The sequence below is a fragment of the Protopterus annectens genome, chromosome 3.part1, assembly GCF_019279795.1.
Source record: "Protopterus annectens isolate FY-2018-M chromosome 3.part1, PAN1.0, whole genome shotgun sequence".
Taxonomy (NCBI): Eukaryota; Metazoa; Chordata; order Ceratodontiformes; family Protopteridae; genus Protopterus; species Protopterus annectens.
The window spans coordinates 375131132-375145606 of NC_056732.1; the positions used below are offsets into that span (position 1 = coordinate 375131132).

Consider the following 14475-nt stretch of genomic DNA (forward strand, 5'->3'; position numbering starts at 1 on the left):
ACTTTTTGGCCACAATTCCAAAAGGTACATTTGGCGCAAAAACAACACTTTGCTTCACCAAAAGAACACCGTCCCCACAGTGAAGCATAGTGGTGGCAGTTTCATGCTTTGGGTTGCTTTTCTTCAGCTGGAACTGGGGCTTTAGTAAGGTGTAGGGAATTATGAACCATTCCAAATAAGTCACTTTTGACCCAAAACCTTCAGGTGTCTGCTAGAAAGCTGAAGATGAAGAGGAATTTCACCCTTCAACATGACTGACCCCAAACATACATCCAAATCAACAAAGAAATGGCTTCACCAGAAGAAAATTAAAGTTTTGGAATGGCCCAGTTAGAGCCCAGACCTAAATCCAATAGAAAATCTGTGGGGTGACCTGAAGAGGGCTGTGCACAAGAGATGTCCTCGCAATCTGACAGATTTGGAGCACTTTTGCAAGGAAGAGTGGGCAAATATTGCCCAGTCAAGATGTGCCATGCTGACAGACTCCTAACCAAGAAGACTGAATTCTGTAATTAAATCAAAAGGTGCTTCAACAAAGTTTAAGGGTGTGCACAGTTATGCAACCAGCTTATTGTACGTTTTTTATTTTTTATATTTTTTCCGTAACAGATTTGTCTTTCAATTGAATTGTACAGGTTATAGTCACATTAAACGTGGGTAAAGTTTTGAAATTATTTATTGTGGTCTCATTTTTTTATGTCACAAAAACCTGGCATTTTAACAGGGGTGTGTACACTTTTTATATCCACTGTATGTATCTTGTCAACATCCTTGTTTTCAGGGGGTGGAACAAAATACTATTACATTGAGAAAGTCATGCAGACATGGGGAGTACATGCGAATTCCAAGCAGATATAGTGGTGAGGTATGATTAAACCCCTGAATGTAGCTGTGATGTGGAGATGATATCACGTAAACTGAACTTGTTTCTCATTTCTACTTGAATTTTCACATCCATCATTTGGTTGCCCTGTCATGCCTTGTTTTTGCAGATATTCAGTGCACCAGTTGTACCCTATCTTTGCAGTATGAACTATTGCATTCCTTCCACATCTGTTTTTGTTAGCACTTCTGATTACTGTGTTACTTGCAAGTTTCCTGGGTCTTACCTCAAAAACTGGTTGCCGTTTTGGAACCAGTGGGCCTACCCATTAAATTCACAATTTATGTATGTAGGTTTGGAGATTGGATAAAGTACATTCCACTGTTACACAAGCAATAGACTTGATGACACAACAGCATTTACACTGCATGCCTTATCTGTTGCCAGGACTTGACACTTCGTGTACAAACAAACTTAAGTAATGAAGAATATTAAAATTTAACAGCATGTGGATGATGTGACTGTCAACACCACACTTAACATCCATAGACAAGCATACCAGATCTAACCACCTTTATCCTGTACTAAACATAATTAACTTCAAAAATCATTGCACCTTGTTAGATAAGATATGAACTTTACAGTAATCTTGAAATATGACTTTGCAGGGTGTCACTGGACTTAGTGCAGTATGGCAGCTCCTCTCAGCAACGTAATCATTCAGTCTTGAAACTGTACATTTTGGTGACCTGAGAGTTAATATCTGATGTGAACTTAATTTTAAAACAGTGGACTATGTACTTGGATGAAGAATTGGCTCTATTTTGGTAGTTTTTTTTTAATTTGTTTAGTTGAGTCTGACTCTTTATGACATTAAAGACAGCATGTCAGGCCTGTCTGTCAAGAGCTGCTTCTTTCAGTTTTTGCAAATTCATATTTATTACTTTAGTAATGCTGTCCATCCATCATGCCCTCTGCTGATCCCTACTTCTTCATCTTCTGCCTTCAGTCTTTTCCAGCATCATCTTCTCTGGTGAATCCCTCCGTCACATTTTATGGCCAGAGTATTTGAGTTTATGTTTATTGACTGGTTTGATCGTCTTGCAGTCCATAGAATTCTCAAACGTTTTCTCCAGCACCAGATTTTAAAAGATTTCAGAAACGTTTTCTCCAGCAGTTAAAAAGAAATCAATATTCTGATGCATAGCCTAATTTGTCTATCTGTCATTGCCATATGTTGCAACTGATAAAACCACAGCATGTAGACCTTTGTTTACAATATAATGCCTTTGCTGTTTAAAATATTTTCCAGATTTGCCATAGCTTTCCTTCCAAAAAGTAAATGTATTTTGATTTCCTGATTTCAATCACCATTTGCAGGTGTCATTGAGACCAGAAAAATAAAATTTGTCACTTCCTCAACTTTTTCCAAATCCATTTGCAAAGAATTGATGTAGTTGGAAGACATTTCATCTTCATAAACAGGTTCTTCAATTCTTCATTCCTTTCAGCCATTAGAATAATATCAGCCTATCTGTGATTAATATTTCTCCCAGCAGTTTTGACTCCAGCTCCTGATTCGTCGTCATCTTCTTTTGGCTTTTTTCGGTTAGGCGTCGCCACAGCAGATCACCTGTCCGCTCATGATTGGCAGTGGAGTTTAACATTGTCAAGTTGCCAGCCCGGCGCCCAACCTTCCACAGAAGCCACACACACGAGCTTATGCCTAGGGTCAATTTAGTGTCCAGTCCACCTACAGCATGTCTTTGGGATGTGGGAGGAAAGCAGAGCACCCAGGGGAAACCTATGCGACCACAGGGAGGACATGCAGACTCTGCCCAGAAGACACCCCAGCCGAGAATTGAACCGGAGAACCTCTTGCTGTGAGGTGGCTACTCAACTGCTGCACCACCTCAGCCGCCCCAGCACCTGATTCGTCTAACTTAGAATTTTGCTTGATGCATTCAGCATATAACGTAAGTAGGTTGATAATATACAGCCTTGTTTTGCTCCTTTGCCAGTCTTGAACCAGTCATTTATTCCTTATTCAGTTCTAAAAGTTAATTCTTTGACTGCACACCGGTTCCTTAGGATGCAACTAAGATGACTTGATATCCCAGTTTCTGTAAGCCTTTGTCAAAGTTTGCTGTTGTCTACACAGTCAAAGACTTTAGAAAGTCAAACAGAAGTAGATATTTTGGGTAAATATCTATATATTTATACACACGCATATATTTAAGTATAAATTGTTTCATGTAATCAAAAAAGAACTGTGTGTGTGTGTGTGTGTTGCATTGTGTCATTCACTCTAATTATAATGTCACTTATCTATTGTGTTTTCCCTGGGCTAAGACTGAAATAGATCCAGTAGGATCAGTGCTCTACCCCAGTTAACTTCAAAATAAATAAGTAGATAATCAAGCTGTAGTGTTTAATAGTGCAACAAAGTCAAGTTCCCCTTCAAGGCATTTCCTTGAAAGACCACCTTCTCTTTAGAATGCACAAGATGTCTTGTGTCTGTGTGGCCTACAACTTAATAATTAGCCACTACCATATGTCAGAACTTACCTGCTGGCCAGTGTTTTAGGGATGTTGCTCACCGCTGACATCAGGTGCATTTTTACAGCTCTTTGTATCCATTCGGTAATTCCTTTCTTTAAATATCAGGTGTGAAAAAGTCATTATTTCGTGTGAAATGTGCATGTAATTCTGCTGTACTACATTCCAGTAATATTTCTTCAAAATACTAGCAAGACCTTTAGTATATCAAATAATATACTGTATGGTGACTGCATTTTGTTATTGTGACTGAAAGTTGTAAAATACCATACCTAACAAGAAATCTTTCACCTGCAGTAACTCATGTAAAACATGCAGTTGAAGTGACAGATTCCTTCCTGTTTTTGTCTGCAGGCCAGGAGCATGCCTGGTAGTATCTGGTCCAGGTCTCATCCATGCTTTGGGTGGAATGGCAAATGCAAATGTCAACTGCTGGTAATGTAACACAGTTTAATTATGGGTAATGTCTGTGATATTTTTTTACGTGTTTTTGTCATTACTAGCCAAGTTTGCATTTTAAACTGACCTGTATGAGTTTAAAGATGACTAGAAACTGAAGTATCATTAATTATGAGTATAACATATTATTAACACTTTGCAGGAAGTTATGTAACTGTGTGAGGTGAGCATGGAAAAGAACCGTTGAGCTCTGTAAAACATTTAGTACATCCCTTCATTTTTACACATCTGGTATAGAATGATGGTCACCAACAGCAACCAGGAGTGTATGTCACTGACTGCATTTTTAAATGTTCACTTCTAATTTCTCATCATCTTGGCTTTACTTTCTAGTGTCATCCACTCCCCAGATACATCCTTCATTTTACTACAGTTGGTATAGAATAATAGTTGCAAAGGCAATTAGAAAAGTATGCTATGTCACACACTGCATGTTTACGTTCACTTTGTTATTAATCACCTTGGCTTTACTATCTAGTGTCATCCACTCCCCAGATACATCTGTTTTAATAAAGATTTTTATAACTCTCCATGGTAATCATAAGTTCTTTAATTTGTAACTTGTGTAAGCTGTATGTACTCTTACATGTATTTGTTCATCTTACTCTGCACGTGCATTAAAAATCGGACACAACAGATACCCAAAATCTTGTGAAATCTCACTAAGAAAGGGGTCATTTAGCATAAATGAAAACATGACTGAGATGCTCAGTGAGCATGTATGAGTACTATCAGGTTTGCCACTTTGAGTGAGATCTGGACATCTGCTTGACTCCCTATAAGGAAGCTGTATTTTAGTAAGTGCCATTTTGAATCACTATTTTTTGCTCTGTAAAACTAGTGACTTCCCAGTTTGAAAATAATAAGCTCCCAATTTGTATGGTTTCTATAATGTCTGAATATCTGTTTAGGCATTTGAAGTGTAATAATTTTTACTGCTGACATGTAGGACTTTCTAATGTTATCTGAAAGGCATCTGGCTGTTAAACTGACCATCCTAGCAAGTGGATGTATTTCATATATACATTCCTACTTTCATTTGGTTCTCTCACCTATGTTTACAGCATTATTTTCTACTTTTGTTCACCTCTCTGTTTTGTATATTCACTCTGTCAGTGTTTCACTTTTTATTCATTTAGCAACATGTCACAAAGTACTTAACCCATAGAATACAGCATAGCAGTCTATTGCTTCTCTTTCTTCTATACTTCTTTCTAATAATCCAGGGTTGAAATATTGACTACTGGTTAAGTCATTTTCAGCTATTGTTTCTCCAAGTTGGGCATTTTTTAACTTACGTATGACCTTCACATTGTTGTTGTGTTGATACTGCAGAATGTTGCACTTACCTGCATTGAAACTTAGTTGCCACATCTGCCCTTCTGTAGAGGAGTTCATTTTCCCTTATCTGGCTTCCCTTCCAGCCAGGATTGTGACACTGGGTTTTATATTTTACAAAACAGACTTAATCTATTAGTCTGCTCTTTCTGATGTAGCATAGATGAATATGGTGAATAGTGAGGACTCCAGCATTGATTTTGTAGCACTCCACAGGTTGTTCCCATGCGACATCAAGACATCTCCTTGCCGTTTATCCTTTGCATTGTATCTAGCTAGCAGCCATTCCTTACCCAATTTGTAGGTTCTGCCCTACTGTTAGCTGTTTCAGCTTACCAAGTGGTCTAAAGCTGTAGTGAAGCTCAGACAACCCACATCCACTGGCACTATGTTACTCTGCCATTGCCCAGATGTAGAGCTGCTGGAATTTTGATTGCAGCTCTTCTTAGGCAGTGAAACTTTGCTGGTTTTGGTCCAGAAGATGGTCATCCTTTAGAAAGGCTCATGCCTTTCACTTAGGAACCTCTCCATCACCATCCATTCCACTGCTGTCAGACTAAGTGGTCTGTAGTTGTTTTTCTCTTGAAGAGACAAATAACTGAAGCTGTTTCTGTCACTTGTAATTTCTTGCTGCCCCAAAAGCTATTAAAGGTCATTGTTTATAAGTCTGCCAGAGTACTTTACTGGGTTTTAAGACTGTCACTTTTCTCCTATTTGAACCTTGTTTATTGCCCTCCTGAAAGCTAACCAGTTTCTTTCTTGATCTTTCCCTTGTGCTAACCCAGCCATTCATCTCTTATCTCTTGGCTCTTTCTTTCTTCTCCCTATCCCATCAATAGTACCTTCCCCTCATTTTATATGAATATTTTGAAACAAGCTCATTCAATACCTCAGCAATGCTCTTGGTTTCTCTAACTTCCCTTCTTTCCTTGATCCACATGTTTGTGTGTGCCTGCCTTCTTTCCTATCTGAAAACAAATAATCTGATATTGTTAATCCTCGTTCATTCCTTACACATGGGTATTGGTTCTGACCTCGGAACCGAGCCGGCCATTTTCCAAGCTCGTGTCAGCTTCAAACCCTTGAGCTTAACTCTTACCCACAATCCCCCTCTCACCTCAGATTTCATTTTCCCCGTTGCCATTCGGTCGTGTCAAGCTGCTTCTCTTGAGCTAAGTACAGTTATTTGTTGTTTAATAACAATTTATATTACTTTCCTGTCAGAAAAGTTTCTATTTCGTTGCCTCTTACCCTATCGCATCTAGCGATCATACTTCAGGTTTTCCTTCTCTCTTCTCTACCTTTTTACCGCAAGGTATTCTTCCCTTACCATCGTTGGTAATCCTTCCCTTTTTCTCATACCTTCGGGTATTCTTTTCTACCATTGCTGGTACCCTTTTCTAAACGGTGTTCTTATTGAGGACACAAACTACCTACTTCTGATGCACACTCTTTGTGCCTTTATTGTTTGGGGGCATCCCACTTGTCTGTTGACCCACCCTGTACTATTTGTGAGAACTTTTCAAATAGAACCTTGTTGGAAAGGAAAAACAAGCTGTTACTGAAGGGACTTCTTAAATCTCCCTTTTCAGAGGCTGTTTCTGGGTCGGAGGCCTCAACCCTTCCTAGAGCCCATAAGAAAATCTTGGATGTTTCTACCAAGGCTAAATCTTTGCCTCCGTCCCCGGCTGGGGACTCCCGCCAACCAAAAACTAAAAAGGCTAAAGTTTCAGCCCCGGAGCTCACTCAGTCAGCCCCAGTGCTTTTGGTGCCTAGACCTTCAGCACCAAGGCCTTCGGCTCCATTAGTGATCTCGGCTCCGTCTTCTCCTGCAGCCTTCACTATATCGGCAACGCGGGGCTCCTCGGTTCAGAATATTACCACTGTATCGGCACCGACTGTTCAGTCGGCGCAGACCTTGACCACGTCGGCTCCGACATCTTACTCGGAACTGACACATTTATTGTTGACTCCAGTTTTGTCGGTTCCATCTTCGATACCGACAACCACTTCAGCACCGATCCCTGTGTCGGTGCAGACCATGACCTCGGCACCGATGAGTTCTTCGGTGCAGACACCTGTGTCCAGTTTCTCTCAGCACCGTTGTTCTCAGTGTGGACTGGTGAGATGGGCACCAGGTTTGCCTCTTCTGTGGACAGGCCTGTTTCTCCCTCAGTCTCCGTGAGGTCCACTAGAAGCCTTTCTGAACACAATGTGTTGCGTCTTGTGGATCAGGTGCTCCTGGCCAGAGGTATCCCACCCCCCAGGAACTATCCTTCCTTGGGAGGTGATCACCCATCTCCAAAACCCCCTTCTTATTCTCCTCCTTCATTGCCTTTGAAGTCCATGGATATAGCACAGTCTTCCCCTTCTGCAGTTCCCTTTATGGATCTCACTAAGGAACCGCAGTTGCCTTCGTAGCAGGAAAGTTTTGCTATGACCCAGGATGTCAGTTGTGACACGCATAGTTTGCTGCTCCACAGCCATCCAGGGACTCCGGGTCAGCAGGCTGAGCCACTTAGGGGAGGGGTGACCCCTGTGCTTGACATTCATTCCTCTTCAGGTGGACCAGCCTTCCAACTGATGGAGAAGGCTTTCGCTGCTGCTGGCGATACTGGACTGTCTATCCCTCCGCCCTCCTCTGGTACACTGGTTTCACAAGTCGCACCGAGCGGACATCGGGTGCAAGGGCCTCAGGACATATTCCCACAGGAAACCCCTTTTCCGCTGTCTTTGCCAGCTTCTCTCGCTGAGGAAGTCCACTGGAAAAGTTTGTGTAAGAGGAAGCACATGGACTCCACAGAGGAGTCCCTCACTGAAGACACAGATTTTGATGAGGGGGAAGGATCCCCTCGGTCACCTTCTGAGGTATCCCTTGGTGAAATCCTCGAAATTCTGAAACAGAGAGGTGACTGGCAGTCCTCTAATCCGACCTTTGAGGAATCTGTGTTCCTGCAGGCCTTTCGCACCCGGCCCCCAACCTCCTGGGTTACTCCACCTGCCGATGAACTTGTCCGACTTATCGTGCAGCATGCTTGGAAGGCTCCTGACACTGTCAAAGCTATTCCCCAGAGGCCAGTTAAGATTTTGTCCCCTCCTGCTACGGATCCCCATTGGTCAAAAGGTCTTCCTGTGGATGCTTTGGTGGTGGTGGTCGCAACAAAAAAGGATCTGGCAGAAGAAGAAAGCCAGACTGTTTGTCTGCCTAACAAAGAGTCCCGGGCCCTGGACAGGATAGGGAAACGCACCTTTGCATCAGCGACCTTTACTATCAAGTCCATGAATTATATGGCACACTTTACCAGGCTTCAAAGGGATCTGATTTCTGAGCTTTCTGAAACCTTGGCTGCTGCTGTGTCTGAGGTCCATGACAAAGTGGCCTCTCAGCTGGCCACAATTGAATCAATATCTAACTCCTCTATGCGACTGATATCTCACGCTTCAGAAGGAGCAGCTAGAGCAGTGGGTTCAGCTGCGGTCTTGAGATGACACGCCTGGATGCGCTTGTGCAATTTCGCGGAACCCTTTAAGGCTTCCTTTCTTAACGCTCCCATTGAGGCCTCCTTGTTGTTTGGACCCAAAGTTAAAAGCACACTGGCCAGATGTGAACAGGACAGTAAGACCCTTTCTGCCGTAGGTGTCCATTATTCTTCCCCTCAACGTGCTTTCTCCCAAAACCAAAAGACTAGGAAGATATGGCTCAAGAAATCTCGGGGTGCTTTCCGTGACACACAGGCCGAGTTCTCCCCTAGAGACAGAGGGGGAAACTCACAGGGAAGACTCCCCTTTCAGGCAGAGGGGGTCTGCATAACCAGGGTTCCAGGGATTCTTTGCCTGGCCAATCCTACCAGCACTCCTGAAGAGCAGCCCCACTCCATTCCTCTGGAGGTGGTTGGGGGATGTTTCTCCTTGTACCCTTCTGCTTGGCTAACCATCACCACCGATTTCTTTGGTACAAAGGATTATAACCAGAGGTTATCATATCCCCTTCGATCTTTGTCCTGTCCCTTCAAAAAACCTTCCCGATGTTCCACCAAGTCAAAGGGAAGAAGCAGCACTAGAGATAGAAAAGCTGCTAAGAAAGAGAGTCATCCAAATAGTCCCTCCAGACCAGATAGGATCCGGATTCTACTCGACTATTTTTGTTGCCAAAGAAAACCGGGGACTGGAGACCAATTTTGGATCTCAGTTTATTGAACAAGTTTGTGAGAGTACAAAAATTCTGGATGGTCACAATACAGTCTATCCTCCTGCTTTTGGAAAAAGACGATTGGATGTGCTCGATAGATCTTCAAGATGCGTACTACCACATAAAAGTGGACAGGCCATCAAGAAGATTTCTGCGCTTCTGTGCCGGAGCCAGTCACTACCAGTTCAGAGTACTGACCTTCGGACTCCCTACAGCCCCAGTGTGTTCACAAAGTGCATGGCAGTTGTCACAGCTCACTTGCGACTTCAAGGATTCCAGGTGTTACCATACCTAGACGACTGGCTCATTTCTGCCCCCACCAGACATCTACTGGAAGAAGCCCTAGCATACTCTGTCCTCGCTGCACAAAGGTTAGGCATGACCATAAACTGGCAAAATTCCAATCTCACCCCATCTCAGTTGACAGAATTCATAGGGGTTATCTTGGACACAAAGAACTGCAGAGCTGCTATTCCAGAGCACAGAATTTTAAGGATAAAGCAACAACTGATTCCAGTCCTTTCACGGGAGAAATCCGCGGCTCACTCGGTTCTGCAGCTGTTGGGTTCCATGGCAGCCTCCATCACCATTGTCCCCCTGGCCAGGTTTCACATGAGGCTTCTACAATGGCTACTGCTCACCCAATGGTATCCCTTTCAGTATCCTCTTTCAGCCATGATTCGAGTAACCCACAGGTGCAAACAGGATTTAAATTGGTGGATGACGCACAATCTGTCACAATGGTCTCGCCCCTTCTCCCCCCAACAACCCAAGGCCACAGTGACCACGGACGCCTCCCTGATGGGGTGGGGGGAGCTATGTCAGGGACAGACAGTCCAAGGCACTTGGTCCGAACTGGAGGCCCATCTGCATATAAATGTTCTAGAGCTGAGGGTGGTGCTTCTGGCATTGCAAGCATTCCATCCCCTGCTGCCGTCTGGGACAATTGCAATTCAGTCAGACAACATGGAGGTGATCTGGTACATCAACAAGCAAGGTGGAACCAAATCTTACCCCCTTTGTCGAGAGGCCATGAGGATATGGCAGTGGGCAATGGCTACCAACCATTTTCTTCTAGCAACGCACATTCCCAGGAGTTCCAACGTGATAGCAGACAGACTCAGCAGGTGCATTCTTCAACCTCGAGTGGTCTCTGAATCCCTTGATAGTGGCAGAGATCTTCCACCGCTGGGGCCGTCCTTGCTGCGACCTCTTTGCATCCCCGACCAACTTCAAATGCAGCAATTACTTCGCCCTGATTCCCCCTCCGGGACAGTCACCCAGGGACGCTCCAGTCCACTATTGGCCCTCTGGTCTTCTTTATGCATTCCCACCCTTTCCCCTCATTCCCCAGTTTCTGAAGAAAGCCTGTCAGTTGAAGAGCAAGGTGATCCTCATAGCACCGTATTGGCCTTGACAGATTTGGTTCCCCTTCCTTTGGCCTCACCTACTAGATCGACCATGAATTCTCCATCCAACCCCGGAGTTGATCTCACATCCATAGAACTTGATTCATCCCAACTTGAACAGCCTGAAGTTCACTGCTTGGCTACTCCAATTCCCTTGATTGCCAGGCAGAATGATCTTTCTTTACCAGTATGAGACATTCTCATAAGTCTTTGCACTAGAATTCCTTATCTGAGCAAGTGGAAAAGATTTACCTGTTGGCTGAAAGATAAACAAGTAGATCCCTTCTCAGCACCAGTGTCAATAATACTAGACTGTCTGGCCGACCTTTTCCAATCAGGTCTATCGGCCTCTACCATTAGAGTTAATTTGGCTGCAATTTCTAATTTTCATGAGGGTGTCAAAGATTCCTCTCTTATGTCCCAGAAATTGTGCAAGACCTTCATAAAAGGTGTGAATCATCTGAAACCACCCCTTTAGAGAACCTATTCAACCATGGGATTTATCATTAGTTCTACAAGCTCTGACAATGCCACCTTTCGAACCAGCCTCTTCTTGCGACCTCAAGCATTTGTCATAGAAAACCTTGTTTTTGGTCGCCATTACTTCTGCCAGACGTATTTCTGAGCTTCAAGCTTAATGTATCAAGAGTCCATACTTGATTTTTCATAGAGAGAGAGTGTCTTTGAGAACTAATCCATCTTTTCTGCCAAAAGTGATCTCTGAAATGTCCATTATTCAAACCATTGAATTGTCAGTTTTCTTTCCCAATCATTCAAACAGAGGAGAGTATTGCCTACATACCCTAGATATCCACAGGCAAATCCATTTTTACCTAAACAGGACTAGATCCTTTCGTAAATCTGACCAGTTATTTTTGGCCTTTTCTGGACCTAGATTAGGATCTGCTGTTGCTAAAGTCATATTAGCTAGATGGTTGAAGGACTGTGTGACCTTCATTTATACACAACATAATATCTCGTTGCCTACTACCATGAAAGCTCATTCAACAAGGTCAGTGGCAACTTCTGCTGCCTTCCATGCCAGAGCTTCTTTACATGACATCTGTGCAGCTGCAACTTGGGATACGCCTCATACCTTCATCAATCATTACAAATTGGATTTGGCCTCCTGGGGAAGAGCATCTTTCGGTTCTGTGTGCTCAGGAATGTCCTTCGATGAGAGCCTCCCAGGAATGGAGGTAGCTGGGGACTCTGTTCCATGCGTAAGGAATGAACGAAGATTAACAATATCAGATAAAGAAGTTGTGTCTTAACATAACGTTCCATCTGTATTGTTGATCCTCGTTCAGTCATTACGACCTTCCCTCCTTCCCCCTCCTGTGGTTTCTAGTGGATCTCACCATCCGGTTCTCTTAAGTTATTTGACCAGAGGTCACCTCTACCTTCTTTGTCTTGCAAACTCAATCTGAGGTAACAGGGAGAGGGGGATTGTGGGTAAGAGTTTAGCTTGAGAGTTTGAAGCTGACGCAAGCTTGGAAACTGGCCAGCTCAGTTCCGAGGTCGGAACCGATACCCATGCGTAATGACTGAACGAGGATCAACAATATAGATGGAATGTTATGGTAAGACGTAACTTCTTTTTTCCCACCCTACTTTACTTTTTGGCTAGTTGTCACTCCAGTATGGCCTTGTCTTTCATCATGTATTCAGTAACTTCCCTCCTTGCCTTGATGTTGGTCAACTTCACTTCCTGTCATTCCCTATTTTTCCAAGTCCTACCTTCACCTCCCTGCTGAGTCACTTTGTCTTCTTAACTCTGCCTTCTCTTTTTTTGACTGTGTGGGCTAGTTTCAGTTCTAGTATGACCTTTCCTTCCTCTGTTTAGTCAATTCTGTACTTGCCTTGATATATGCCTGCTTCTCTTTCTGTCCTACTTGTTTCCATTATTTGAATATATTCTCCTTTTTATCTGAGTCCTGTTTTGATCTTCCTGCTGAGTTTCATCTTCTGAACTCTACCTTTGGCATCTTGGACAATCTGGGTTAGTTTCTAATCTGGTATGATCTTGGCCTTCCTCATCTGTTTTGTCACTTCTGAGTTTGCCTTGTTATAATTCTGTTTATCTCATTCTTTTTTTTTTAATTATTTGAACAGATTCTACTTGCAAGTACTGCCTTCACCTTCCTGCTCAGTCACTTTTGTGTTCTGATTTACTTCTGTTCTTTGGACAAACACCCATGCATACCATTCAAAAGACAGTTATTGAATCTTATCCACAGGTTATTTGCCTCTTGATCTTGTACACACTGTCGTAGTATCTTCAGCAGTTCTACTTGCAGCTGTTTTACGGTCTACATTTCCATTATCCTGGACTGTTGTGATCTTGCATCTGCTTGCTGTGCCTGAACAGTAATGTAACAGGGTCGCTGTTGGCCAATGGAAATCTCTCCCCATATTACAATCCTTGCTTGACCCAGTAAGGACTAAATATAAAATGCTTTGCCTGATGTCTTCTTGCACCAAGTGAACAAACCTTTCCTGATTCAGATTTTCTTTTAGGATTGTTTCTGTTTCTTCTGTGTGTGTTAGAACTTGACCATTCTGCAGATGGGAGACTGAGCTCTCCCATCACCATCACTTTCTTTTACTGCCTTGATTTCTTGAACCTGTCCACCAACAGACACCCATTTTCTGAAATTTCCTGAATATGGTAGATGATGTATTTTCATCAGCTTTCCCCACACGGTGCCTGCAACTTGCATGCTATTGTATTTATAATCATCATCACTGTTTTTCTCCCATGTTCCATCTTTTTCCATTACCTTTTAGCAATACCAGCTCTTAAATAGACTGACATTCCTCTTTACCTTTCCTGTCACTGCTAAGGATACCATAACCTGGTGTTACCATGCCAGTCCCACTTTTCCTGTGCCCATGACCCACAGTTCCCTATCTTTTCCCTGTATTTTTAGCATTGCAGATTTCCCCTTCCAACTTTTTGTTCATCTTCATTTCCTGCCCCACATTGTCTTCCTTCTTTCTAGCCCCCCCCCCCCATTATGTCTTGTCATCCTGCTTGCTGTCATGTTAATGTTTCCTTGTTCCTTGTTGTTTTCCCTTGCCTTCTATTTCTGTTTTATTTTACATTGGTGTCTGCATACCAGTCAAATTTTTCTTTCAGTAGTGTTACTATTACTGAGGTGGATAATAGCATTGGCATTGTACTGCTCTCTAGCCCACGCCTTTCTTCAGTTTTTCAGTGCATTGTAATCCCGATTGTTGTCTTCACTGGTATGCTGGCTGCAAGCATGTGTATAACCTCAGAGAACCCATTACTTACTCAAACTGATGATATTCTTTGGCCAACCCTGTTGTCCCTTAAGGATATTACTTCTGTGATCCTTGCAACCAAGTCATTGGATCTGACATGGACAGATGAGACCTGATCCTTACCTCTTTGACTACTTTTCTGACCTGCTTCACTGTCTTGACCACTTGCATTCCTTTTTATTTATTTTATGTTATTTTACTTATTTGTTGAACATGTAAGTCCTCTGGATAAACTGACCCTTTTCAAGGGTGACCTGGGAGCAATGTCTGGTTAAGTGACTTACTCAGTCACACAGTAGATAAACAGAGGTGGAAGGAATCAAACACTGTACCTTGGGCACAGGAAGTAGCTCATTAACAGGTTAGAGCTTCAGCCCTCTGAGCTAACTACCTTCCCTCTTCCCATC

At 43.0% G+C, this 14475-nt stretch overlaps 1 protein-coding gene across 1 annotated transcript in view; it reads left to right on the top strand.

The window, feature by feature from the left end:
- Nucleotides 1-14475, top strand: part of HACL1 (2-hydroxyacyl-CoA lyase 1) — a gene marked incomplete in the record, with an annotated part of 1125147 nt that overhangs the window by 146906 nt on the left and 963766 nt on the right. The window contains 1 exon segment of the mRNA XM_044066839.1: nt 3737-3817. Within this exon segment, the coding sequence (XP_043922774.1) occupies nt 3737-3817 (81 nt within the window).